At 39.4% G+C, this 24,892-nt stretch overlaps 2 protein-coding genes across 2 annotated transcripts; one reads left to right on the top strand and one right to left on the bottom strand.

Annotated features, from left to right (window-relative positions):
• Positions 1-4,758: 4,758 nt before the first annotated feature.
• LOC149822496 (pentatricopeptide repeat-containing protein At3g22150, chloroplastic-like) lies at positions 4,759-8,902 on the top strand. Its single transcript, XM_089981576.1, has one exon. It carries the CDS (start codon positions 4,824-4,826, stop codon positions 7,677-7,679), a length of 2,856 nt encoding a protein of 951 aa, XP_089837702.1. The 5' UTR covers positions 4,759-4,823; the 3' UTR covers positions 7,680-8,902.
• A 9,308-nt stretch (positions 8,903-18,210) lies between these two features.
• LOC149822497 (uncharacterized) lies at positions 18,211-24,332 on the bottom strand. Its single transcript, XM_089981038.1, has 6 exons — positions 23,869-24,332; positions 21,166-22,197; positions 20,781-20,975; positions 20,539-20,690; positions 18,737-18,847; positions 18,211-18,607 (listed from the first exon to the last, which is right to left on the bottom strand). Exons 1-6 carry the CDS (start codon positions 23,986-23,988, stop codon positions 18,541-18,543), a joined length of 1,677 nt encoding a protein of 558 aa, XP_089837164.1. The 5' UTR covers positions 23,989-24,332; the 3' UTR covers positions 18,211-18,540.
• Between the last annotated feature and the right edge of the window lie 560 nt (positions 24,333-24,892).

Below are 24,892 nucleotides of genomic sequence, written 5' to 3' on the forward strand. Positions count from 1 at the left end.
ATGAATCTACTGGCAAGACTTTCCACAGAGTCTTTTACCCCCTCTACCACTATCTTGATATCTATGTTGAGATCCATAAATGTAGTGCAAGTCTCATTAACCAACTTCTCTATGTTGGTCACTACCCCAGTCAGCTCAGCAACATCACGCGAGATGGCTGACACCCGATCATCGACCATGAAGTCTTCTTCAAGAGGAACCATACTGCTTGAAGGAGCCATGACATGCTTCTTCAACAACATTGTCAATCTCAATGTCGGCAAGGCTTTTATACTAACTTGTCACGAGCTTAGAAGTGAAGGACCCCCTGCGACGTAGCTTTAGGTAATCACAAACACCGAAATCAAGCCTTTTAAGTGCAAAAGCAACTCACAACACAAGCGTACGAGCATGCACAATCACAAAGAGAGCAAAGAGGCAAGGATGCAAAAAGCCTTTTTATAGATACTTGAAAGCAAATTAGATTAAGAGGAGGAAAGAGGGTCCGAATACACGGGGTTCTTAAGTCGTAAGGCCTTTGGGGGCACTCGAGAGTGCCAAAGAAGTATATACATCAGAAACAAAAGGTGAAAAATATGGTGATCCAGAACAAGCTCAACCCTCACATTAGTTACAACTCATGAGCATATATCAGGAATAGGCTCATATAAATGTGATTAATATAAATCATTCATCAATTTGTTTTTCAATAAACCTAGGCATGTGTTTGGATGAACATGATGTCATTCACTCCCATAAGAAAGGGAATACCATGATAACGTATATGTATTGGTACTTTCAATGTAATGTGCAGGGGATAAAACATGTACATAACTATCAAATAATGGAATATACATATTTATATTTCATAGCCATACATGAATCTATCCCCCAATTTATACTTCTATGCATGTACTCGGATGTTTTTTTAAATCTGAATGTACTCTGATATTATTCTGCATGTAAGTGGACAACAGACACCTGAAAATATATGCGTCATAGATCAGCATATGGCTCCATATTTATCAGTAACATTGACTTAATTTACCTACTGAATGATGATCATACAATTTTCACACACAAAGAAGAAGAAGAAGACATGAACTTAAAGGGCATGTTTGGAAGCAAAAAAAACTCTCATAGGAAACAATTTTTGCCTAAGAGAAGCTTTGATATGATAACTTTTTTCTTAGAATTTTTTCCCTTGCTGGTGTAGCATGAGAAAAATAGTATGAGAAAATTTTTTGCTTGTTTGTTTGTGCATGAAAAAGTTCTCCTCTTATATCAAGTGCTAACAAATGGTAATTTCACATTTATTTTTATGATTGTATTGATTTTTTTTATATAATACTATATAATTATTTTTTACCACTTATAGATATAAAGGCTGTTGAAAATGTACTTTTTAGAAGAAATTTCATTTTCTTGTTCCTTGCTTGCATGTAGAATTGAAAAAACATGCATATATATATATATATATATGTGTGTGTGTGTGTGTGTGTTACTTTGTCTTATGGTGACAGAAACAATGTTATTTGTTGCCTTGTGGCTCATAAGTTCTTGTGTTTTGAAACAATAAAGGGTGTGTTGGGGGTAAGGCTTCCTTTTATTAAACAAAATGTTTAGTACATCAACTATACCAATAGACAAAATAACTAAGAGAGTCACCACTATTACAAGTGATAAAGATAGTGAGGTTTACATAAATGAAAAATAGAGCATGAATACATTTTTCATAATGTTAGAAGAAAACCTGAAGAACAACAAAAAAGCATCCCCCAATTTTGATCAGGTTCAGAAGCACCAATTTCTCACCACTATCATCATAAAAGATAGTGTATGTGTAATACTAAGCATTTTTTAAAACCCAAAAAATTTAATTAATAAATTTTTTCTTGAATTAATAATATTTTGATGTGAATGCTTTTATTACGAAAGATTCGTAAGTGTAGGTTCATTACAATTAATTATTATTTATTTAAAAAAATGTTAGTATAATACATTGGATCCTAGGAGTGAACTATGTTGGATCATGGATTCTAATGGAGAGGATCCATAGTCTATGCATGGGACCACTTGAGGAATCTAAAACTTTAGAGAGAACTAGGTGATAAGAGGTAAACCAAGATTAGGAGATTGACTATTTTTGAAAAACTACAAGGGGTATGCAACCCAACCTCTTCTATTTAAAGGGGTTGAATCTCCTTCTTTTCTCTATACACCATGTTGAAAGAGAGAGCAAAACAGAAGAGAGGGTCAACCTTCTAACCAATCATTGTAGAGGCTATTGTTGTCTAGGTAAGCCTTCTAATCAATGTTTTTTTTTTTCAGTGATAAACCATATTAGCTGATCGTATTCGCATTTTGGCTTGTTTTCGTGTGTTAGGTCTGACACAAGGTCTTTACCTTAGCAATGAACAACAACCATGTGTGTTGAAAAATGTACCTACGATCTCTTTCACGTTTTGAAGAGGTCTTGGGAGTGCTATGTTACGATTTGAGCTTTGTTTTCGTGTGCAATGTTTAAAATAAAACACATTTAGGTATGTGATTTAACGTTTTTCAACATGTATGAGGTTCAACATAGGCCAATCAAGCATTAAACCCTGTTTTTATGGGTTGAGTAAAAAGGATCTAGGTTGGATAAATTTTAAAACCAAGATTTCCTTTGTAAAGCATGTTTTGATTTATAGAAGAAATCAAACTCGTTTTCCTTTGAATAATAATTGAATTTGGGTTTTATATTTATATTAGGTGATGAATTTTTATTATGTGCATTATGTTAAGTGCTTGTAGAAATTGTTTTGATGTTGTTCTTGATGTGTACATGTACTTTTATTTTGTTGGATGAATTTATTAAAACTGGCTTGAATTTTTTGAAAAACTAGAATTTATGTTGCGTTATTTTAGTCTGGTATAAAATTTTATAAACTATACCTGGATCCATGTATTAATTGGACCTTCGGGTCCGGACCGAGGTTTTAATTAGGTCATCTTATTTATCACTATACCCGGACCCTATAGGGTTTGGTATTGGTGGGGCTTGGTAAACTTGATCCGTTGACACCCCTACATATGGTGATAATTTGCTGAAAATTATTTTGACCTTGATTACCTGTGAATTTCTCTTAGGGTTGAATGTATTGGTTGTGGATTCCTTATTAGTGCTCGTCTCTTGGACGGGCCGTCCTACTAGTAGTAGTAAAAGGACTCCAATTAGGGGCGTCAACTGGTATGAGCCTTGCTAGAATAGGTGGGTCCAAACCCGAATTTAACTAAGTGAAGCGATATCGAATCCAGATTGGGGTCTGATTGGATTTTTCATATGAAAATATACTCTGATCCAATAAGAGTTACATAAACCGGACTGGTCTATACTTGGTAAGATAAAAAATTTAAGCTTTCTACATTAAAAATTTGTGAATCTTAATAGGAACATGGGTTGGACTTGGGTTTCATATAAATCTCATAAACCATACCCGACCCATTTAATAATCAAATCTCATGGATTTGACCCAGATAGTTAATCAGACCCCTTCTTTCGTAACCAAACCCTGAACCTATAGAACCGATGTGGGTCGAGATCGGGTCATACCCAATCCATTGACACCCCTAACTCCTAAATTGGAGATGAGAAAGACTTGGTGGCAGCCATTGCAGGTAGGGATGGCAATGGACCAGGGCGGGGGACAAGGTCTCCACTCCTGCCTTGTCTCAAAATCTTGCCCTCGGGGGACAAGGTCTCCACTCCTGCCTTGTCTCAAAATCTTGCCCTCCATCCCCGCCTTCATCCTCGCATGGGTTTTGATTTTAACCTCCATTCTCGGTCCAAATGGGACAAGGCAGGGCAGAACCCCATTTCCCTCGGTTCATTGCCATCCTAAAGAAGGATGGGGACGAGACGGGACAAGGCGAGGATCGGGACGAGGACGGGCGCGATGGGAGAAAGCGTAAGTCCATCCCTGCCTCCATCCCCGCACAAGTTTTGATTTTAACCTCCATCCCCGTTTTATGTCCTCCATCCTCGGTCCAAACGGGGTGAAGCGGAGTGGGGCCTGTTTCCTGGGGCCCACTGCCATCCCTAAGTGCAGGATGCAATAAGGGCATTGCATTACATGAAAGAGAGAGAGTTAAATACACCAAGGGTAAAAATTTATATTTAAGAACTTAGCCTGAGTTGGTTTAGTACAAACCCAAGGTAATTTAGTCAACAGTGTGTTTTATATTAATATAAAAAAAGTTGGGTGTGTTTTAACAATAAAATAACCTTAGGTTCTTTTTTTTATTGCCCATTATTTAGGTGTTATTTAAAAAAAATCCATTTTTTGAAAATATTATGATATTTTTGGGGTTAGGCCACTTTGAAAAATATTGTAATAATGTTGCAAGATTTCAAAAATATCATCAATATTTGTTTAGTTTTGTTGGTAAGCTTTCATTACTTCTCAGCTGCACAGCCAATCGGAATCGAACATTGGGATGAAGGGGTTGACACACCTTCACCCCAGGCCCGATACCACTCAGAGAACGATTCACATAAAAATAAAAATAAGTTGATTTTTGTATTCCTTGAAATCTGAAACTATCACCAAATGAAAGCGTACCAACAAAGCTAAGCATTTAGGGCATCCAAATATAAAGGCTATAAAAAAAAAAGAGAGTTCATTTCATCTCGTTAATAATACGACATTTTAAACTAGGCGATATCCTGAAAATATCGCGATATTTTGTTATCCCGGGTATTTGTTGCGTAGCAAAGATAACATTTTTGTGGAGAGAGAGAGAGAGAGATTCTCTTTTCGAAGATGAAACCGAAGAGGAAGAAGAAGTAGCAGCAGCTTTTCATGGCTTCCCTCGTCTTCCTTACTCCATGCAACTCGTCGTCACCGCCACCACCATCATCTTCGATACATTCTCGAAGGCCAGGAACCCAACGTGCTCCATCGAATCAATCCAACCCACCAATCGAAAGCCACAATGAGAAGAGTGCCAAGCCGAAACCATCCGTTCGAGCTCGACTGAGCCAAATCTGCAAAGATGGACATCTGGAAGCTGCACACCAACTGTTCGACAGTATAACGAAGCCAAACACGGTCCTGTGGAACACCATGATCGTGGGCTTCATCTGCAACGGGTTCCCCGAAGAAGCGTTGTGGTTCTATCGCCGGATGAAGGGGAATTCCGGCAGAAAACCAGACGTTTATACGTATTCTTCGGTGCTAAAGGCCTGCTCGGATTTACGAGATCTCAGGGCTGGGAGAGCCGTCCATTGTCACGTAATTCGCAGCCGTTTGAAGCCCACCAGGATTCTTTGCAATTCCTTGCTTAATATGTATGCTAATTGTTTGAGCTATTCTCTTGCATTCCAGCCGTTTGAAGAATTTCCTCACAGAAATCGGAGGTTTATGGGAAATGGCATTGTGGGTTGTGCTCAAATCAACGGCGAGATGCTTGGGAAGGAGAGGGTTGGGCTGCATTTGGATGCGGTTGATTCGAATTGCTCAGTCTATGTCGATGTTCATCAACCGTTTGTTGAAATGCCTCAGAGAGAAGGATCTGATCTTCTCACTGGCACGGGGACGAACTATGAGACGGTTGGTGTGGGCCAATGGATTCATGGTCGAACGAAGGAAAGGTTGGCGAGAAAAATGAGTGAGAACATGGTTAGCCGATCATTTGGTGAGGTGCCTAGGGGAAAATTGGCCGTGATTGGCAGCATGTCTCCAAAATTTACCAGACTTCGAGTTGTCAATCTGTTGTTTAATAGAATGCTTAGGAGAAACGCAGTGGCATGGAACATTATGATCTCTTGGTATTTTCGGACGGGTCGACCATTTGAAGCAGTGAAACACTTCCGGCTCATGCTTGAGAGTGGAATCAAGGGAACGGTCCTTAGCTTCGTTAACGTGTTTCCAGCTGTTGCTCAGCTTGGAGACTGGCGAGGATCGTCTGCCTTTCATGGTTTGCTGTTAAAGTTAGGGCCAAACTATACCCATGATCCGTTTGCAGTTAGTTCACTTATCTGCCTGTACTTTGGCATCTCAGACTTTGACTCGGCTAGAAGGGTTTTTGACTTGATGCCCGAGAGGAACACAGAAATATGGAATTCCATAATCAGTGGGTATATTCAGAATGATCATCCTGATGAAGCTCTCGATCTTTTCTTGCAACTGCTGGTCTCAGACCTGAGGCCTGATGCTGTTACTGTCCTTGGTGCTGTTGTGGCTGTCTCTCAGTTGCAGCAGCCAGAATTCTGTCCACAAATTCATGCATATGCTTTGAAAACTTCAATGGATGTACCTTTGATCGTGTCAAATGCACTTCTAGCCATGTATTCACGATGTAACTGTTTGAAAATCTCATGTGATCTTTTCAGTAAAATGACTGATAAGGATCTTGTTTCTTGGAATACCATGATTTCTGCGTATGTGCAGAATGGATTGAATGTGGAGGCTATCAAACTTATTCATGAGATGCGAAAGCTGGGTTTCATTTTTGATTCAGTAACTATGATTCTTTTGGTGTCTATAAGTTCAAATCTGGGTGATCCAAGAATGGGTCGGCAGACTCATGGTTATATCTTCAGGCATGAAATATATTTTGAGGGGGTGGAAAGTTATCTTGTTGACATGTATATGAAATCTGGATGTGTTGAAACTGCTTGCAAAGTCTTTGAAAGGGTAACACTGAAGGATCAGGTGCTGTGGAATGCCATGATCTCTGGGTATACACAAAACGCACTGAGCGCTGAGGCTTTCAAAGTTTTCCAAGATATGCTAGAGCAGAAACAGAAACCCAATTCTGTGACACTAGCTTCAATTCTCCCAGCATGCAATACAACTGCTGCTGTCTGTCGTGGGAAGGAGCTTCATTCCTTCACGATCCGCCATGCACTTGACAACATCTTTGTTGACACGGCGCTAGTTGACATGTATGCCAAATGTGGGTCCGTGCCTTCAGCAGTCAAGGTGTTTGATAGGATGCAGGAGAGGAATTCAGTGTCTTACACAACCATGATTTCTGGTTATGGTCTTCATGGCCATGGGCAGAAAGCCTTAGAATTATTTCATGAAATGCTTGAAGCTGGTATGAAGCCTGATCATGTCATGTTTGTAGCAGTGCTATCTGCATGCAGCCACAGTGGACTGGTCGAGGAGGGGCTGAGAAACTTCTCTTCAATGTCAGATGTTTATGGAATAGCCCCATCTTTGGAGCATTGTTGCTGTGTTGTGGATATGTTAGGAAAGGCTGGGATGGTGGAGGAGGCTTATGGCTTTGTGAGAGAAATGGAAGAGAAGGTTAGTAATGCAAAATTGTGGGGAACTCTGCTTAATGCCTGCCGAATCCATGGGAGGCTGAAGTTGGGAAATCTGGTCGCAGACAGGCTTTGTGAGATTGAGAATGGGATAGCTGGTTATCATGTCCTGCTGTCACACATCTATGCTGCAGAGGGAAGGTGGGATAGTGTGGACAATTTGAGGAAGGCTATGAGAGAGAGGGGATTGAGAAAGGAGTCTGGAAGGAGTTGGATGGAGGTCTATGGTGTTGTGCATTCTTTCATGGCTAGGGATCAAAGCCACAAACAGCATGAGGAGATTTATGCAACGTTGGATAAGTTGTTGCTGAACATGAAAGCAGAAGGTTATGAACCCATATTCAACTGCCATATGGATGATATTTTTGCGTTGGAGTATGAATGATGTTTCAGGCCAGAGAGGGTCTACTGCTCCTGATACGGCAGGTGCTTGGCATATCCAGTGGATTACTACCACCTTCTAAGCTCAGTGACATGATGGGGGATATCCGCATTGTGGGTTTTGGGAGCTTCACTATTGAGCAAGGCATTGTTGTGAATGCTCTCCACAGCGTCGTGCCAGAGAGGGTCTACTGCTCCTGATACGGCAGGTGCTTGGCATATCCAGTGGATTACTATCACCTTCTAAGCTCAGTGACATGATGGGGGATATCCGCATTGTGAGTTTTGGGAGCTTCACTATTGAGCAAGGCATTGTTGTGAATGCTCTCCACAGCGTCGTGCCAGAGAGGGTCTACTGCTCCTGATACGGCAGGTGCTTGGCATATCCAGTGGATTACTATCACCTTCTAAGCTCAGTGACATGATGGGGGATATCCGCATTGTGAGTTTTGGGAGCTTCACTATTGAGCAAGGCATTGTTGTGAATGCTCTCCACAGCGTCGTGCCAGAGAGGGTCTACTGCTCCTGATACGGCAGGTGCTTGGCATATCCAGTGGATTACTATCACCTTCTAAGCTCAGTGACATGATGGGGGATATCCGCATTGTGAGTTTTGGGAGCTCACTATTGAGCAAGGCATTGTTGTGAATGCTCTCCACAGCGTCGTGCCCAGTTGATGCCATTGATGTGAATCTTGCCTTCACCATTACCCTGCAAGTACATCCTCTGAAATTAGGTGCTCCTGGTGCCACTTTCAATACTTACTCTCGATTAATGTACTTCCAGCAGGACCTCACTTATACATTAGTCCATTTTCATGCTGCTCGAAAATGTTTCCCGTTATCCCGAAAACTGGGAGTGGCTGGTGTTCCAACTAAGATTGAGAAAATGCCTCAGCAGTCTCCATAGTTCCAGGATTTGAAAGGAGTTCCTACCAAGGATTGGTTGATACAAGGGTGACATGATTGCAATAGATTAAATGCTAGTTGAACTTGCTAGGACTCATCTTGCGATGGTGCAAGGCGTATACGTGCAAGCATGCATGACACATACATATTAGGCTTGGAGCTGGCCAGCCATCTGCAGTTCTAAGAGAGGGAGAAATGTTGTAAACTGGAAATGCTTGCTTGTATCTAAAATTGTAACAATACTGAATTCCTTGATTTGTTTTCATATTCAAATTTTGCTACGTGAAATAATAAAATGTTATTTGAATGCTTGAAGCCACCAGCTGGACCTGATTCCTTTTTATCCAATGGTTAATGATGTTATAATTATTTCTTTTGTCGCAGCGAAGGTAACGGGTGACATGATGCACTTTATAATGCCCCTCTCATCGTAGAACTGTGGTCACCTTTCATCAAGAGTTCCAATGTGGCCTCCCCCGTGCTTCCGAGAGTGAAAAGATCAGGTGCAATATTATTGCACAAATATTTGTGCATGAAGCACCTGATCAGCCTGATGGAGGGTAATTAGGTGCTTAATGCACAAATTTTGTGCCATGTGATTGCACCCGATCCTGACTCCTTCCCGAAGAGATAGATAGGCCAGTTCTGACTATGAGTATGAAAGAGGGTGATTCTCATTACGGAATTTGTTAGCCTGGCTCTTTAATGCAACTGCGGTTGTCTCATGCAATGTTGTCAGTAATCGTTTTGCCAACGATTCAGTTGTATCGGCCCAATACCGATACTCAAGTGAACCACTGTATTGGCCAAAAAATAATAAAAAAAATATTACTGGTCAATCAGAACGTGACACGAGTTAAAACCATTAAATTAATTTTAAGTATTTTTTTTCATTTATTAAAAGGTATCCGATTCAAGGGTGATGTGGCCGATACTGACAACATTGGTCTTATGGAATCATGGGCATTTGTACTTTCTAGTTATTAACAATTCAATACTTGTGCTTGTCACATAGATACGGGTGTGGATACAGCAATTTTTTTTTTCTTATGAAATTTTCAATATGACCAACATATTAGGGGGCCATGAAACAGGACTCAAAAAGGAGAAAATGAAAAATATACAATGCCCATATTCTATGCCTTCGGATCCACATACGCCACCACCCTCACCATAGATTATCATTACCTCTTCATTCATGGCTCAAGTTTCTTCCACCTATGTCTTTGTGAACTATTATTGTTGTTTTACAATTTATTTATTTTTTTAAGGGCAAGCTGGGGTTAGGCAGTCCCCTGCCAGATATCTCTTAAGCCCCACGCGGCAGAGAGATTTGATCCTTGGACTTCAGCTTGTCACAGGACCCCGCTTACCACATGGGATACCACCTCAGTGGTGTTGTTTTACAATTGATATCAACATGAATGCACCACAAAATGCTTCTTATCATGCTGCCCACACCTATGATAAATAAGATAAGTAGGTGAAAAAGGATAAGAGATCTATAGATTGATTACTCTCAAGATATACAATTTTAACTTATTTTCTTAACGTATTACACCATACATATTGGTCAGAGCCAACTGCCCTAATTGTATTCAATGAGAACTAACATTTAAACTAGGCATGCAAATGGGTCGGATCCAGGATGGACCATGTCCAATTTTTGGCTGTTCTTAATCCGATCTGGATCCAACTGTCCATGTATTTAGCTGTTCCAGATCCGATCTGTTAGCACCCTTAATTTAAACCAACTTTTAGACAGGCGCACACCCCTATAATGAACTCAGAGTAGGGGTGTCAACGGGTCGGGTTTGGTTCAGACCCAGGTGAAACCTGGCCCGGATTTTTGGGTATGATATTGGGTCCGGACTCGAGTCTAATCGGATCCACCATAAAAGAAACCATACCCAGACCCAATAAGAACTACATGCACCAAACCTGGGCCATACCCGGTAAAACGATATTTTTTTTATCATTTTTACATTGAATATTTGCTGGTCTTAATTGGAACTCGGGTCGGACCCAGGTCCGGTATAAAATTTCACAAACTATACCGGGGTTCACGTATTAATCGGACCTTCACACCTGGACCCAGGCCTTAATTGGGTATTCTAATTTATCACCATGCCCGGACCCCATAGGGTTTGATTCGGGTCAGGTCCGGTAAACCCGAGCCATTAACACCCCTAACTTAGAGTAGAACATGCTGACTGCTCAGGCTTTTGGACACCTGCAGGCCTTGAATTTCATCCGATTAAAATCAAGACCTAATTGTGTTTGTTACATAAAAAGAGGTGCACATTATGAAAGATGACTTTGATTGTGTAAGATGCCAACTTACCACCAAGATCTTCCCCACAAAGGCCACTAGGGCAACTAGGTCCCTAGTTCAAGAAAAGGGATGCCATCAATTTGAAGATAACCAGTTCTAATAGCAATAGTAGTAGAAGCAGCAGCCATGGATTAGTAGTAAGAAAAACTGCCTAATTACAAACTTTCAGTTGTTACATTTGGTCACCCAAGTTTTTGAAAGTTCGAGAGATACCTGTAGAATGAGAAAGGAGAAGAAGAAAACAGGAGAACAAAGGGTGCGGCTGTCACGATTTCAATAATGAAATCGTGACCTAAACATGGTATTAAGAAGTGTAAATGAACAGAGGGTCTGGGTCTGGTGTAATGTCCAGACCCAAAAGACCAAAAACAAGTAGAACATACAATGGACCATACTTAAGACTCGGGTCCTAATATTCAAACTGTATATACAATAGACCCGGGTCTTAATATATATCCAGAATACACTTTTTCACCCCCCTCAAGTTGATCATGGTTTTGGACCATGAACAACTTGCCTTTAAGCAACCAAAAACGATCTTTTGTCAGTCCCTTTGTAAATATGTCTGCAACTTGTCTTTCAGTACTGACGAACTCAGGTTCGATCTCTTTTTCTTCAACCTTTTGTCTCACAAAATGTTGGTCGATCTCAATATGCTTAGCACGACTGTGATGTACGGGATTGAATGACATGTTGAGGGCGCTTTGATTGTCACACAACAAGGTAGAGTGAGATATCTTTTCTCCCACTTCAGTTAGTAGATGTCTGATCCAAGTGGCTTCGGCAGTAGCAGCAGCCATGGATCTATACTCAGCCTCAGTGCTTGATCTAGCGACAGCCTTTTGTTTTCTGCTACTCCAAGAGACTAAATTTCTACCAATGAAGACACAATATCCCGATGTAGATCTTCGATCATCAGGGTCTCCTGCCCAGTCTGCATCACAATATACAGTAAGTTCATGCTTATCCTTGCTGCCAGATGACTGTGGTGAATATATCAATCCGTCCCCAATGGTTCTTTTCAGATATCTAAGGATCCTCTTAACCGCTTCCATATGTCCAGTACGTGGTGCATGCATAAACTGAGACACTTAATTAACTGAATAAACAATATCAGGACGAGTGAATGTGAGATACTGTAACATCCCTATTAAACTGCGATATCTGGTGGGGTCCTCATATGGGTCTCCATCATGAATGCTAAGTTTTTGGTGAAGCACACTTGGAGTTCCTAGAGGCTTGCAGTATTTCATACCTGCCTTACTGAGAACATCTACTGTATACTTGTGCTGAGTGAGAGTAAAACCATGAGCCTGCCTGTCAACTTCTACACCGAGAAAGTAACGCAAGACACCAAGATCTTTCATTTTGAACCTCTGGCCTAGCAAGATTTTTACTTCTTTGATGTGAGCTTCAGAGTTTCCTGTGATGACAATATCGTCAACATAGATTAACAGTAGGGTGGTCACATTCTGACTTCTAAAAATGAATAATGAGTGGTCCAGTAGGGAATGTGAAAATCCATGCTTTTGAATCTCAAGCGAGAAGTTGTCAAACCAAGAACGAGATGCTTGTTTTAGACCATAAATAGCTCTCTTTAGCCTGCACACATGGGTTTTACAGTTTTGTTCTTGATATCCAGGAGGTTGTTCCATATAGACCTCCTCCTTCAAATCCCCATGCAAAAACGCATTTTTTACATCAAGTTGACTCAGTTTCCATCCATGTTCAACAGCCAAGGAAAGAATGATTCGAATCGTTCTCATTCTCACCACCGGGCTAAAGGTCTCATCATAATCTTGTCCTGCTTCTTGGGTGAACCCCTTTGCCACCAGTCTTGCCTTGTATCGTTCAATGGTTCCATCTGGTTTATACTTTATTTTGTAGACCCATTTGCATCCGACAACATTTTTATCAGGTGGTCTGAGAACAATTTCAGAGGTTCCACATTCATGTAAGGATTGCATTTCATCATTCATGGCTTCTACCCATTTGGTAGAAGTAGCTGCCTGACAGTACATAATAGGTTCATCTTCCTTATATAGGGCTGTTAAAAACAACTGAAAGTCCAAGGAAAAGTTGTTGTAGCTCACCCATCTATCAATAAGATGTCGTATGCGATTTGACCTCCTAACTTCAAGGGTATGAGAAGGAGTAGGGTCGATTGCTGAGACGGGATTTAGATGACTTGATGTTCTCATTCTCTGTCTAGAATAGGAAATGCCCTTATATCTGCCCGGTACGGATGATGATACTTCTTCCTCATTCTGTGATCTCGATGTCCCGGTGGTTTCAAACATTCCTTCTTTTTGCTGTACACAATCTGGAGGGCAGTCTTCATTGGAACTGGTAAAAAGTTCTGAATTCAACCAAGGATAATAAACTTCAGTTGGGTTAGATGGCATGTCCGTTGTGTTGACTCTGTGATCAAAATTTTGCTCATCAAAGACAACATCCCTTGAGATTCTGATGCGCCTGTTGGTTGGATCATAACACCTATATCCTTTGTAGTCGTCTGCGTATCCCACAAATCTACACTTTTGAGCCTTATCCTGAAATTTATTTCTCAAGGACCGATCAATGTGCACATAACAAACACATTCGAAGGTACGCAAATCATGATAATTAGGATGAGCTCCAAAAAGACAGTAATAAGGGGACTTATTTTCCAGAACAACCATAGGCAGTCTATTTATCACATGTACGGCAGAATGAAAAGCTTCTGTCCACAAATTGATGGGAAGATTACTGTCATGAAGCATACTCATGGCACTTTCAATGATATGCCTATGTTTTCGCTCAGCAATCCCATTTTGTTGAGGGGTGTGTGGACAGGACACCCTTCTTCCTATCCCATTATTTTAAAGGAAAGAAATAAAATCACTAGAGCTGAACTCCCCACCTCCATCACATTGGAAAAATTGGATAGACTCAGAGAATTGATTTTTTACCAAGGAAAGAAAATTTCGAAACAAAAGGAAAACTTCTGACTTATTTTTTATGAAATATATCCAGGAGTATCGAGAATAGCTGTCAACAAAGATTAGGTAGTATCTGCTTCCAGATCCAGAGACAATTGGGGCTGGTCCCCATACATCAGAATAAATTATCTCAAAAGGTTTTGAAGCTCTCTTATTAATAGAATGAAAGGGCAATACATGACTTTTGCATAAAAGACAACTGGAACACTTCTGACTTTTCTCATCCCCATTGAGACTTTCTTTTGGGATGAGATTATTCGAGACAAGTTTCTCAATAAAATGACTCCCACAATGTCCTAATCGACTATGCCATAAGAAAGGCTTATTACATTCAGAAATACTAAAAACATTTGCAGAAGAGGAATAACACGACTCTAATGAAGACTTCGAATCCAGATGAGCAGGGGGGACGAAATGACATGGAGCTTCTTCAAAGACATACATATTGCCTCGTCTCTTTCCTTCAGCGAATGTTTCCCTTGTGCGAAGGTCCTTGACCTGCACAGAGAAGGGAGTGAATTCAACTGAAGCATGATTATCATCAATAAGTTTAGAAACAGAGACAATATTTTTCTTGATGTTGGGAGCATGAAGAACATCAGAAAGTTCAAGGATGGAATGTGACATGGGAATGACAGTGTTTCCAACATGAGAAACAGGATGGTGGGATCCATCGCCAGTGACAATTTTACTTTCACCAAAATAAGGAATAGGGTTGGAAAGTTTACCTGCATCACCAGTCACATGAGTTGCTGCCCCTGAGTCAACGAACCAAGCGCCTTGATCATTCTTCTTCAATTTCAATTCTGACAAGGCGGATATCAACAGGTCTTTAATCTCTCCACTGTCTCTAATATTGGTGAAATTTCTTTTGGGTTCTGTTTGTGGAGCCTTTCCTTTATTTTCTGGATTGTGCCAACAATTCGCCTTAATATGCCCCCTTTTGTTACAAAGGAAGCAAGTGGGGATGGACCTTTGTCCCTGTGCATGAGTCATCATGTTCGGAGTGGGGAGCAAACCACGTCCCCCGTGTCCACTTCGCCCTTGCCCCCCTCGTCCTCTTCCTCGGCCGTAAGTCACTCCTGTGACAAGAATTTCTTGGGAATTTGTATGAACATGAGTTTCTTCAGAAAAACCCTTCAGAGTCATTTCGTACTAAATTAATTTAGCTCGTAACTCATCAAAGGTAGGAAGAGCATGTAGACACAATAGTGAAGTAACGATCATATGGTAGTCAAATCCCAATCCACTCAGAGTTTGTTGCACCATATCACTGTCACTTACCGCACATCCTATAACTGCTAGCTGGTCTGTGATAGTCTTCATCTTGTTCAGATATTCCATGATGGTCATGAAACCCTTTTTTAGCATCTGAAATTCCCTCTTGAGAAAAACCATCCTCGCCTGTGAAACTTGTGAATACGTCTGAACCAATCTCTCCCAGAGTTGCAGGGCTGTATAATTGTCAGGAATGGCAACAAGGACCTCTTGGGACAGGGTAGAAGTGATATATGCAACCACTGACTGATCTTTCCTTTCCCAGTTGAGATACTCCACATTTTTAACATACACAATTGAACTTACCCCTTTGTCATCTTTCTCTTCTCTCGTAACAAATTCTAGTGGTACTGGAGTGGTTCCATCCAGGTGACCTAAGAGTCCTTGGCTCCTTATAAAAGGGATAATTTGTCTCTTCCAGATCAAGAAGTTTGAGGTGTTTAGCTTTTCGGAAACAAGTTGATTGAGGAAATTCGAAGAAAGGCTCGATTGAGAGGAATGCGAATCCATGAAGAGAAAGAAAAAAAATAACAATAACAATCACGAAGTGAAATACTCAGTTTGTTGCCGAGAAGGGTATTGGTCCTTTTTTTTTTTTTTTTGCTCGGCTGTCACTTTTCAAGGGATTGGCGATCTGAGTCTGTCAGACCCAAAAAAATATTCTTTTCCCCCTTTTTTAAGACTTATGTTGAAGCAATACAAAAATTAAATGAATAACAGACAAAGCATAGGTAAAATAACATGGACTGTCAACTGTTTTCCTGAATACCAAATAAGACAGTGAGAAAAAAAAAATAAAAAATGAGGATAGAGACACGGGTTAGGAATGAATTGATATTTCAGTCAAAAAAGAGGAAAAGTGCCTCAGATCTGTTGCAAAGATGCAATCAGGTCTGGGTATATCAGACGAAGAAGGAGGATTAGGGATTTCACGCGAAAAAAGGAAAAGTGCCTCAGATCTGTTGCAAAGATGCAATCAGGTCTGGGTATATCAGACGAAGAAGGAGGAGGATTAGGGATTTCACGTGAAACGTGAATCCACATAGAGGAGATGAAGGAGAGAAGCGCGATTATGAAATTGGGGATTTCACGTGAAACGTGAATCCACAGAGAAGAGATTAAACACGAGAGAGTTAAAACCTCAAACCTCTAGTTCTGGTGAAACCCTTCTTTGAGGAAGCCTCTTCGATCCTGGATCTCGACTTTGATACCATGAAAGTTCGAGAGATACCTGTAGAATGAGAAAAGAGAAGAAGAAAACAGGAGAACAAAGGGTGCGGCTGTCACGATTTCAATAATGAAATCGTGACCTAAACATGGTATTAAGAAGTGTAAATGAACAGAGGGTCCGGGTCTGGTGTAATGTCCAGACCCGAAAGACCAAAAACAAGTAGAACATACAATGGACCATACTTAAGACTCGGGTCCTAATATTCAAACTGTATATACAATAGACCCGGGTCTTAATATATATCCAGAATACACTTTTTCAGTTTTTTGGTCCTATAAACGGTTTAATCAATTAAAAGGATTAAAATGGGGTAAACGTTTCCTATAATGGGTTGTATGTACAAACAACTGGACTCTTTTTTTTTAGTCAAACTGATCACATGGATGTAATATACATGGTCCATTTAGCAGGACCGGCACTTGGATCACCAGATTCCGACACCGAAGCAGGTTTTTCCGGCGATTGAAAAATCAATGACCACAAAATCATGAAAAAACTAAAACTCAAAAAACCATATTTTTCATAAAAAAAAACACAATCCTCACTGATTCAAGCATGCTGAACGCATCTTTGACATTAAATTGAGTCAAAACAACATGCATCATCAGATTCCAACTAAATAATACAAACAAACAATTGTACCAAAAGTATATCCTCTAAAATACTCAACATTTATTTTATTAATAATTTTTTCACCAATATAGGGCGAAAAAGCGCTAAACAGGCACATGAAACAGATTATGAAAACACAAATAGTTGAATAAGATAACCAATATGACAGTTTCTTGAGATTTATAATAGTTATTATTATTATTCTACGCCACTTATAAAGGAGCAATGAGGGGCAATGGTGCACAGAAATATTTTGCTTTAGAAACTTTTCAAAATGACACATAGGTTATGTTAGGGTTCAAATGCCCTTTTAAAATTGTCAATTTATTGTCTCATAATGACCCCGTCATGCATGAGAAAGAGAGATTAGAAAAGTTACTAAAATGGGATCGGGACCTCAGAGAGAGAGAGAGAGAGAGAGAGAGAGAGAGAGAGAGAGAGAGAGAGCTACTTACATGGAGATTTCATGGGAGAAAGATTAGGAAAGATGTTTACATGGCTCCTATGGCGACATGAATGAGAGAGAGTAGGAAAGTCTAACCCCGTTGAAAGTTACCAACATGGGGATGTTAGATTTGATTACCCTCTCTCTTGGATGTAAGAATGTATTAATTATTTATAAAAGTTAGCTAAATTATATATAAGCATTTTTATTTGACGCTAAGCATGTTTGATTTTTGCATGTATGTATGCATTTACTCATCATATTTGATCTGTGTGTGCGTGTACTTAGCATCAAACATGATTACACCCCCTTCTCTCTCTTGGATGTAAGAATATATTAATTATTTATAAAAGTTAGCTAAATTATATATAAGCATTGTTATTTGATGCTAAGCATGTTTGATTTTTGCATATGTATAAATTTACTCATCATATTTGATCTGTGTGCGTGCGTGCGTTCCTCATACACCATCATCGTCACCACTGTTAATGCCAGTTATGATAGTAGTAGTTAAAATTGTGCACAGTGATGTTACCACACACACTCATGTGAATGCAAATCCAAATCCAATACGATCTAGTTCACAGAGATTTCTGAGATGACAAAGGGGCAATGAAGCTCCAGTTCCATGAGTTTAGATCACCTGAGTTGTAGTAAACAATTGCCTGCACTATCAGTTTTATATGCATGATAACACTTCGCTCTTATTAGGCAATCAGAAACCCAAACAGATATAGCATGGTGACTGAAAATAATGCTCCTTGGCACAGCTTTTCAATAAGTGGAGACAGGATGCCAAACACATGCATCATAGGATCAAAGAAAAAGAAATGGTATCCCATGTTTACATATGAAGCTAACAGCAATAACCAAGAAAGAAGAAAGGTATGCCAGCGTAAAATAAAGAACATAAATTTGTCTAAAATGGAAAATTTGAATTCAACGATCAAGAAGAAAGCTTGAAGAACATTATGGTACATAACTTTGACCACATATAACCATCATAGACAGTATTCTTGATAGGCAGGGACACGGATGAGGTATAGAGAAGAATATCCACTGTATCATTTGTACTTCAATCAACTCTCTCCTTTGGCAAAGAATCTGGCTTACAAATATTTCCTCGACAAACGGGGCACACCCTGCAGAGACCAAGGATAGCAATAAACATCAAGCTAATGAAGGTCTATTTGTCAAAGAACAAAAAAAAAGTACAGTTTTTAAAGTGATCATCAATATAAAGGGGAAATAAAAAGCAGTATGAAGAATACCTATGTACTTCTTTCAGCCATTTATCTACACATGATTGGTGAAACTTGTGGTGGCACGGGAGTATTCTCAACCGGTCTCCCTCATCATACTCCATAAGGCAAATGTAGCATCTGCACATGAAACACAAGCAGAAGATGATTACACATTTCAAGACACTTGTGGATAAGGTTCTTAAAGAAATTAATTTGATTGGTTTCTGACACCCAGGTCCCATTGAGTTCGAAGATCTGCATCTAGCCTCTTTTGACCAGGGAGGCATCATAATTGCTCCTTGTTTCTGTTAGAAGTGAGACCATAGAGTTCCTCAAAGTGTGGGAAGTCATGGGAGCCGGCCATTGAGGTAGACCATGGGATAAGTAAATCGACTCATTCACGGATCATGAGTGTTTGAAATCCATATTATGCAAGGAGACAATGATTTTTATAATTCTAATGTAACGGTGATACCAAATTGGTCTATTTCGAGTATCCTATTGGGAGAAGAAAGTTTCCAGGAAATTCTTTTGGTTTATCCAAAAGCATTATAACCTTTGTGAGGTGGTCACATGGATGCAAAGGATACTGATAAGAATAACTTCTTTAGGATGTCCTAATGCCACCTATGCTTCAATGTGTTATCTCATCTTGTCAGCAATAATTTATTCTATGTATTCAAGTACTTAAAACAATATGCTGCTATGACCAGGTCACAAGTATATAGATTATAACAAAAGTCAACCCTATCCATCATTTAACAATGTCTTTCTTCATGATAATTTCATGTGCCAGTACTGCATATTATAATGTCTACCCGTCTATGGCACCAATATAGGCAGCAGCAAAAAGAAACTGGTACTCGGTGTGGTTGAACCGTTAAGATATATGTAGCCTTTTCTTGTGTAATCATTTTTGTCTTGTATATACCAAAGTACACCTAAGTGTACTTTAGGTATTTTCTTCTTTTTATGTAGTCTTGTACTCAAAGTATACTTCAGGTATACCTTTTCATGTATGTTAGGATAAGTATATTTCAGTATACTTGTATGCTAGCTTTAGGTTTCTTTTATTTTTATTCTTTTCATTTTATTTTTTTGTATATTTGGTAGCTAGTCCAACTAGCCGTTGGACTAACTGTTGGTGTCTACTAGCAGTTAGGATGCTCTAAGGGCTAGTCAAACTAGATGTTAGACCATCCTAAGTCCTAACTGATATTTTGCTTGGCCATTTATATGAGGCTTATGCCTCATCGTGAGTTTGAGAGAGGACGACTGTACATATTGTCTGTGAGTGTTTTGTAGTGAGGTTTATATGTAATTTTTGTTTATTTTATTATTATTAAAAATTATTATTTTATTTGTTGGTGTTCTTATGAATGTATAAACATGTTATTTCTTATCTATGATCAAATGAATTATGTTCATGCTTTTGTTCCTCTTTACTTGTCTTTCGTTTGTGCCTTGGGTTCTGTGCCACTTCGTGACATGAACTTCAAAAAAGACACACACAAACTCATTATCTATCCTTGTGATTAATTTTTTACAGATAACTACGCCCACAGATGGCATTCACTGGAAGCAGATAGAGGAAAAATATTATCATATGAAATGACAAAATCAGCTACTAAGATTGTGAAAGCTAAATAGAAAAACCAGAAGTATGCATCGGAAAATATTGATAGCCACATGGTACTGACTATCTAGGTAATAGAACCCATGAGACCAATCTACATATCACAATAGTAAAAGAGCTTTTTCTTTTTTCTTGGATGGCAATAATTAACAAATACACACAAGGAACACAGATATAGGCATTGATAACTTACTGGGCGGCTTCCTCATTCTTAAGGCCAGATTTAGAGTAGATCTTGACAGGGAGGTGCTCTACAACCTCCTTTGGTGCAGGTCCAGATCCATGAGAGGAGACAGAAGGCCAAGAAGACAATACCACGGATTGTTGGTGAATTTCGTCCAGAACCTAATTAAAATAACTCAAGTATTACACTCACATATAACACATGACAAGAAAGATGGTTCAGCCATAGAATTGTTCAACAAAGTCTCTTACATCAAACAATGCCTCTGCTAACATAACAATTCTTGATATGCTTGCCCTAGCATTTGCATCATCTCCAGCAGCATCTGTCCTCATATTTGTTCGGCACAGACAACGATCCCTACGATGGTGACCAGACAAGACACAAGACCTATCATGTCCAACTAAGTTATCAAATCGACTACCCAACCTCTGAAGTGCACGAACCTGTGAAACACATGTTAGTAAAATGCTTACATCAGGTAGTTTTTGCAGGAAAAAAAAGAATGCACGGGTTTATAGTTTTTACTAATTTCTTCACTAGTCTCGGTTCCGATTCTCTAATTCAAGATATTTGGATAACATATTAATATACCACCCTAGTAGAAGTGGAAACAAGCAGGACTGCATTACTTACCTGAGACCTCACTCTCTGTCTCCGTTCAAGGAATGTCATTTGATGTGCCAAAGGATTGTCATTGCTAACATTTACTGATTGCAGATTATCCACATCAAATTGGTGGCTGGAATTGGTGGACCTAACGGAACTGTCAACACTAGCAAGATCATAACTCGAGGAAGTTTGTGGAGTTTCAGCACTTAGGTTAATCACTTCTGTCACAGAGTCCATGAGATGTACCATATTACCCTGTCTAACACCCCTGGATGCATCATCCTCCACTATCTGATTAAATGGCCCAACACATGTCGCATTTCTTTGAATAACATCACAAAGTCTCTCAACACCCAATGTCTGGCTACACTGTATTCTCATTTGCAGAGGTTCCATAGTTCCTGTCTGTCTACAAACATGCCTTGGTTCATTTTGAGTTCCAGAAGAACTCCCTAGGGAAGATTCATTTCCAGCAGGTTCAAGCATTGTAACAGAACCATGGATTGTTGTATCCTCAAAAGAAGCCATAACCTGATCCTGTCGTTGAGCTTCAGCAGCAAAATAATTTATGCCTTGAGAGCCATTTGAAGAATCCTTGCAAGTTAGCATAGGTGAACACAAGTTGCCATCTTGAAGAATGTCACTGCCACTTTCCAAACCATCCAAACAAGTATGCTCATGACAAGCTGCAGTGGGCTCTGAAATCACAAGACAACTTGACAAAAGTGAGTAAGTCTCTGAGGACCCAAGATTCGTGGATCTATTCAGTCTGATGCCAATATGATCAGGGATCAGATTCAACTGAGGATGAGAATGGCTTGAGGGGTTCAATATTTGAGTATCTGTGATTGTCACAGAGCCGCAAACAGAATCAGACTCAATAGAAGATACATTTTCTTCAACCCATCCATCGAACTCTATGCTTGAGGAGATAGAAGGCACTTGAATAGTTCCCAAGCCTTCACCTTTTATACAACTTTCACGCTTGACTTTATCTGATTCCCTTTTAATCTGAACTCCACATGGCTCTTTTTCCATCCTACCACCTTGTTTGCTCTGAAAAACAAAAGCATTACGTGAACTTTCTCTTGACATGCTAGTAAAGCCAGTTCCACTTTCATTCATACAACACAAACAAGATCATGCATCAGGAACTTACATAGGAATGCCAATAGACACGTAAAGGCAATCCTAAACAGTAAACACTATTTTCTTATATCAAATAGAAAATTAAATGACCAAAATCACCAATAGAACAAACAAATTAACTTTGATTTTCAAATAGGTAAAGGACAGAGTTTTTTTCCAGAACGCTGGAAAAGTTCATGATAATCCAAGTATCAAAGATAAATTCCTTTTCTTTCCTTTATTTTACTTCTAAACCAAACTTGAATTGAGAAAAGGAGTTACTGAAAGAAACTCATGGAAAAGGCAACAAGTAGCCACTGCCGATTTAAAACCTAATAACCGCAAAGATGATCAAGCCGGTTCTCACCGCCAATCGACATGCTACCTTTCTTCACGAAAAAAAAAGGACTGAATTTCTGGTCATATATGAAATTCTTGGTCTAAAACCTTAGTCACCGATGTCGCTGAACAGATTTGTCCATCTGTAATGGGGATCACATTGGTGGGGATATAGGTCGACAAATCTCCTGCTTGCATTTCAATAAGGGGTAACGCGGTCAAGCTACCCACACCTGTCTAGTCTGATTGTTTAGCAGCTCCTTCTAATAGATGGGAATGTAAGTAGAAAACATCCCATGGGAAAATTTTGAAAATATCTTGATATTATCGATTTTCTCAATGTCCAATATTTTCAAAATATCACCAGAACCTAAAATATCGTGATATTTTCCCAAGAAACTCAAAAAATTATTTTTCTATATATTTTAAGTATCAGTTTTCCTTTAATATTTTAAAAACTTTTCTAATTGTTTCTTTATATTTTTGCAAGAAAAATACTATAAAACCTATTATTTCTTATCTTTCTTATTATTCATAACTTCCGAGATTTTCCCAAGATAAATCACTTTTTGAAAATACCGCCAAGAAATTACCTTGAATGATACAGGTGGCTACGGACTAAACTACTAAGAGTTTTTCCTATGGCACACAAGCATCCAAGCCTAGTCCATTACTTCAACTTCAACCTGTTCACATCCCTATGTGTGGGGTCAGATTGATCAAATAAAGCTGGGATCTGATATTAACATGAATGTGTCTACTTGACATTTTTCTTGTCACTAAACAATTCTGCTAACTTATTCATTTATCTCAGATGAACTCTAAAGTGAACGGGGTTGCCATGAAAGGCTTCATCTGTACTGAGTTCACAAGAAGTTCCATTGGGTATACACATGCACACCAGGCATACACAGAAGAAAGGAAAAAACAAAAACAATGGCACATCTCTATATTTTCCCCTTTTTTCTCTCTCTAACTTAACACTGTGATTACCAGTATGAAATGGTTTCAAAATGAACATGCCCAAATAATGCAGGAGTGAAAATTGCCAAAAATTGTCAATCAATGCCCCACAATTGCAAGGTATAACCGCAAACGAACTAGAAAGACAGATTCACCAATCGAAAAAGAAACCGACATTCATCAAAACAGACAATAGGCAAGCTAAACCAAATCAGTATTGATCGAAATACATCAGAAAGAACAACCAAAAGGCGCAATAAACATTAAAAAAAAAAAAGACGACAGAATCCACGAAACCTGATCGCGATCATCATGAAGATCCGAAGAATACGAGCAACCCCCCGAGCAGAAGAAACGCAACGATGAACCTCCTGGTCCACGCAAAGTCCGGGCCTCCTTGCTACACCCCGTCCCCATCTTCCCTTTCCCCAATAACAACTTCCACCTCACAACATCACAACCACCCCATTCCTTTCCCCACAAATCATCGCAAAAATATGAAATTGAGGAAGAAAGGAAAAAGACCAATCGACTGCCCTTTCGAAATAGGAAAAAACAGCCTTTAAACCTTGTCAGTAATCAGGAATTGGGCCCAACAACAGAGGGTATAATAGAAAGGAAATATGCAAACCCTACATGCAGCACGACCACTGAGGAAGACGACCAATTTTGCAGCGAAAAATGCCTAAAAAGACAGAATCAGAAGAACAGGAGAGAGAGAGAGAGAGGACGATTTACTTGAGAACGAATCAATCGATTTTGTTGGGTAATTGTTTTTCTGGCCCATTTTTAACAAAAATTTTGCCCCCTTTTGGGTTGACAAGGTCGGTGCCGCGTCATTTTGGATAGGAGGATCTGGTGGTGGTGGTGGTGGAAGGGGTTGGCTTTTTCTTCCCCAAATTTAAATTTAAGGTGCATCGCCACCGTCCGATATCAGACCCCACTGCGTTGAAGGTGAGTGGGATGTTTTAGGACGTACGGAAGCTACGGAAACTGTTGAGCTGTACATTCAGATCCATAGTGACAAAAGTTAAAACCGGCAAAATATCGCTCGCGAGAATTCATTTTTTTTTAGAATCTCGCATTTTTTTCTGCAAAATCTTGGCAATAAAAAACAAATTAAAATATAAAAAATATATTTTACAAGGAAATATAAATAAAAATTATTAAAAAATAAAATTCACAAATTTTCCCAATGGCTGATAAAACCATAAACGGCGCATTTAAAATGTGATATTTATGTTTTTGATGAAAAACTCACGAGAAATTACAGTTTTAACTTTCCGGTAATTTCTTGCAATGTTTTTGTGAGATTTTCATA

This window comes from Nuphar pumila, chromosome 11 (assembly GCF_984573655.1).
Source record: "Nuphar pumila chromosome 11, dmNupPumi1.hap1.1, whole genome shotgun sequence".
Classification (NCBI taxonomy): Eukaryota; Viridiplantae; Streptophyta; class Magnoliopsida; order Nymphaeales; family Nymphaeaceae; genus Nuphar; species Nuphar pumila.

What these genes read in the sequence shown, in the direction of transcription:
- LOC149822496 (XM_089981576.1), top strand. Translation starts at nt 4,824, where the DNA reads ATGGCTTCCCTCGTCTTCCTTACTCCATGCAACTCGTCGTCACCGCCA.
- LOC149822497 (XM_089981038.1), bottom strand. Translation starts at nt 23,988, where the DNA reads ATGGGGACGGGGTGTAGCAAGGAGGCCCGGACTTTGCGTGGACCAGGA. An exon ending in TTCATGATGATCGCGATCAG is followed by an intron (nt 22,198 to 23,868) that starts GTTTCGTGGATT and finishes TTTGTTTTTCAG; the next exon opens with AGCAAACAAGGTGGTAGGAT. An exon ending in AAGAATGAGGAAGCCGCCCA is followed by an intron (nt 18,848 to 20,538) that starts GTAAGTTATCAA and finishes TTTCATGTGCAG; the next exon opens with ATGCTACATTTGCCTTATGG.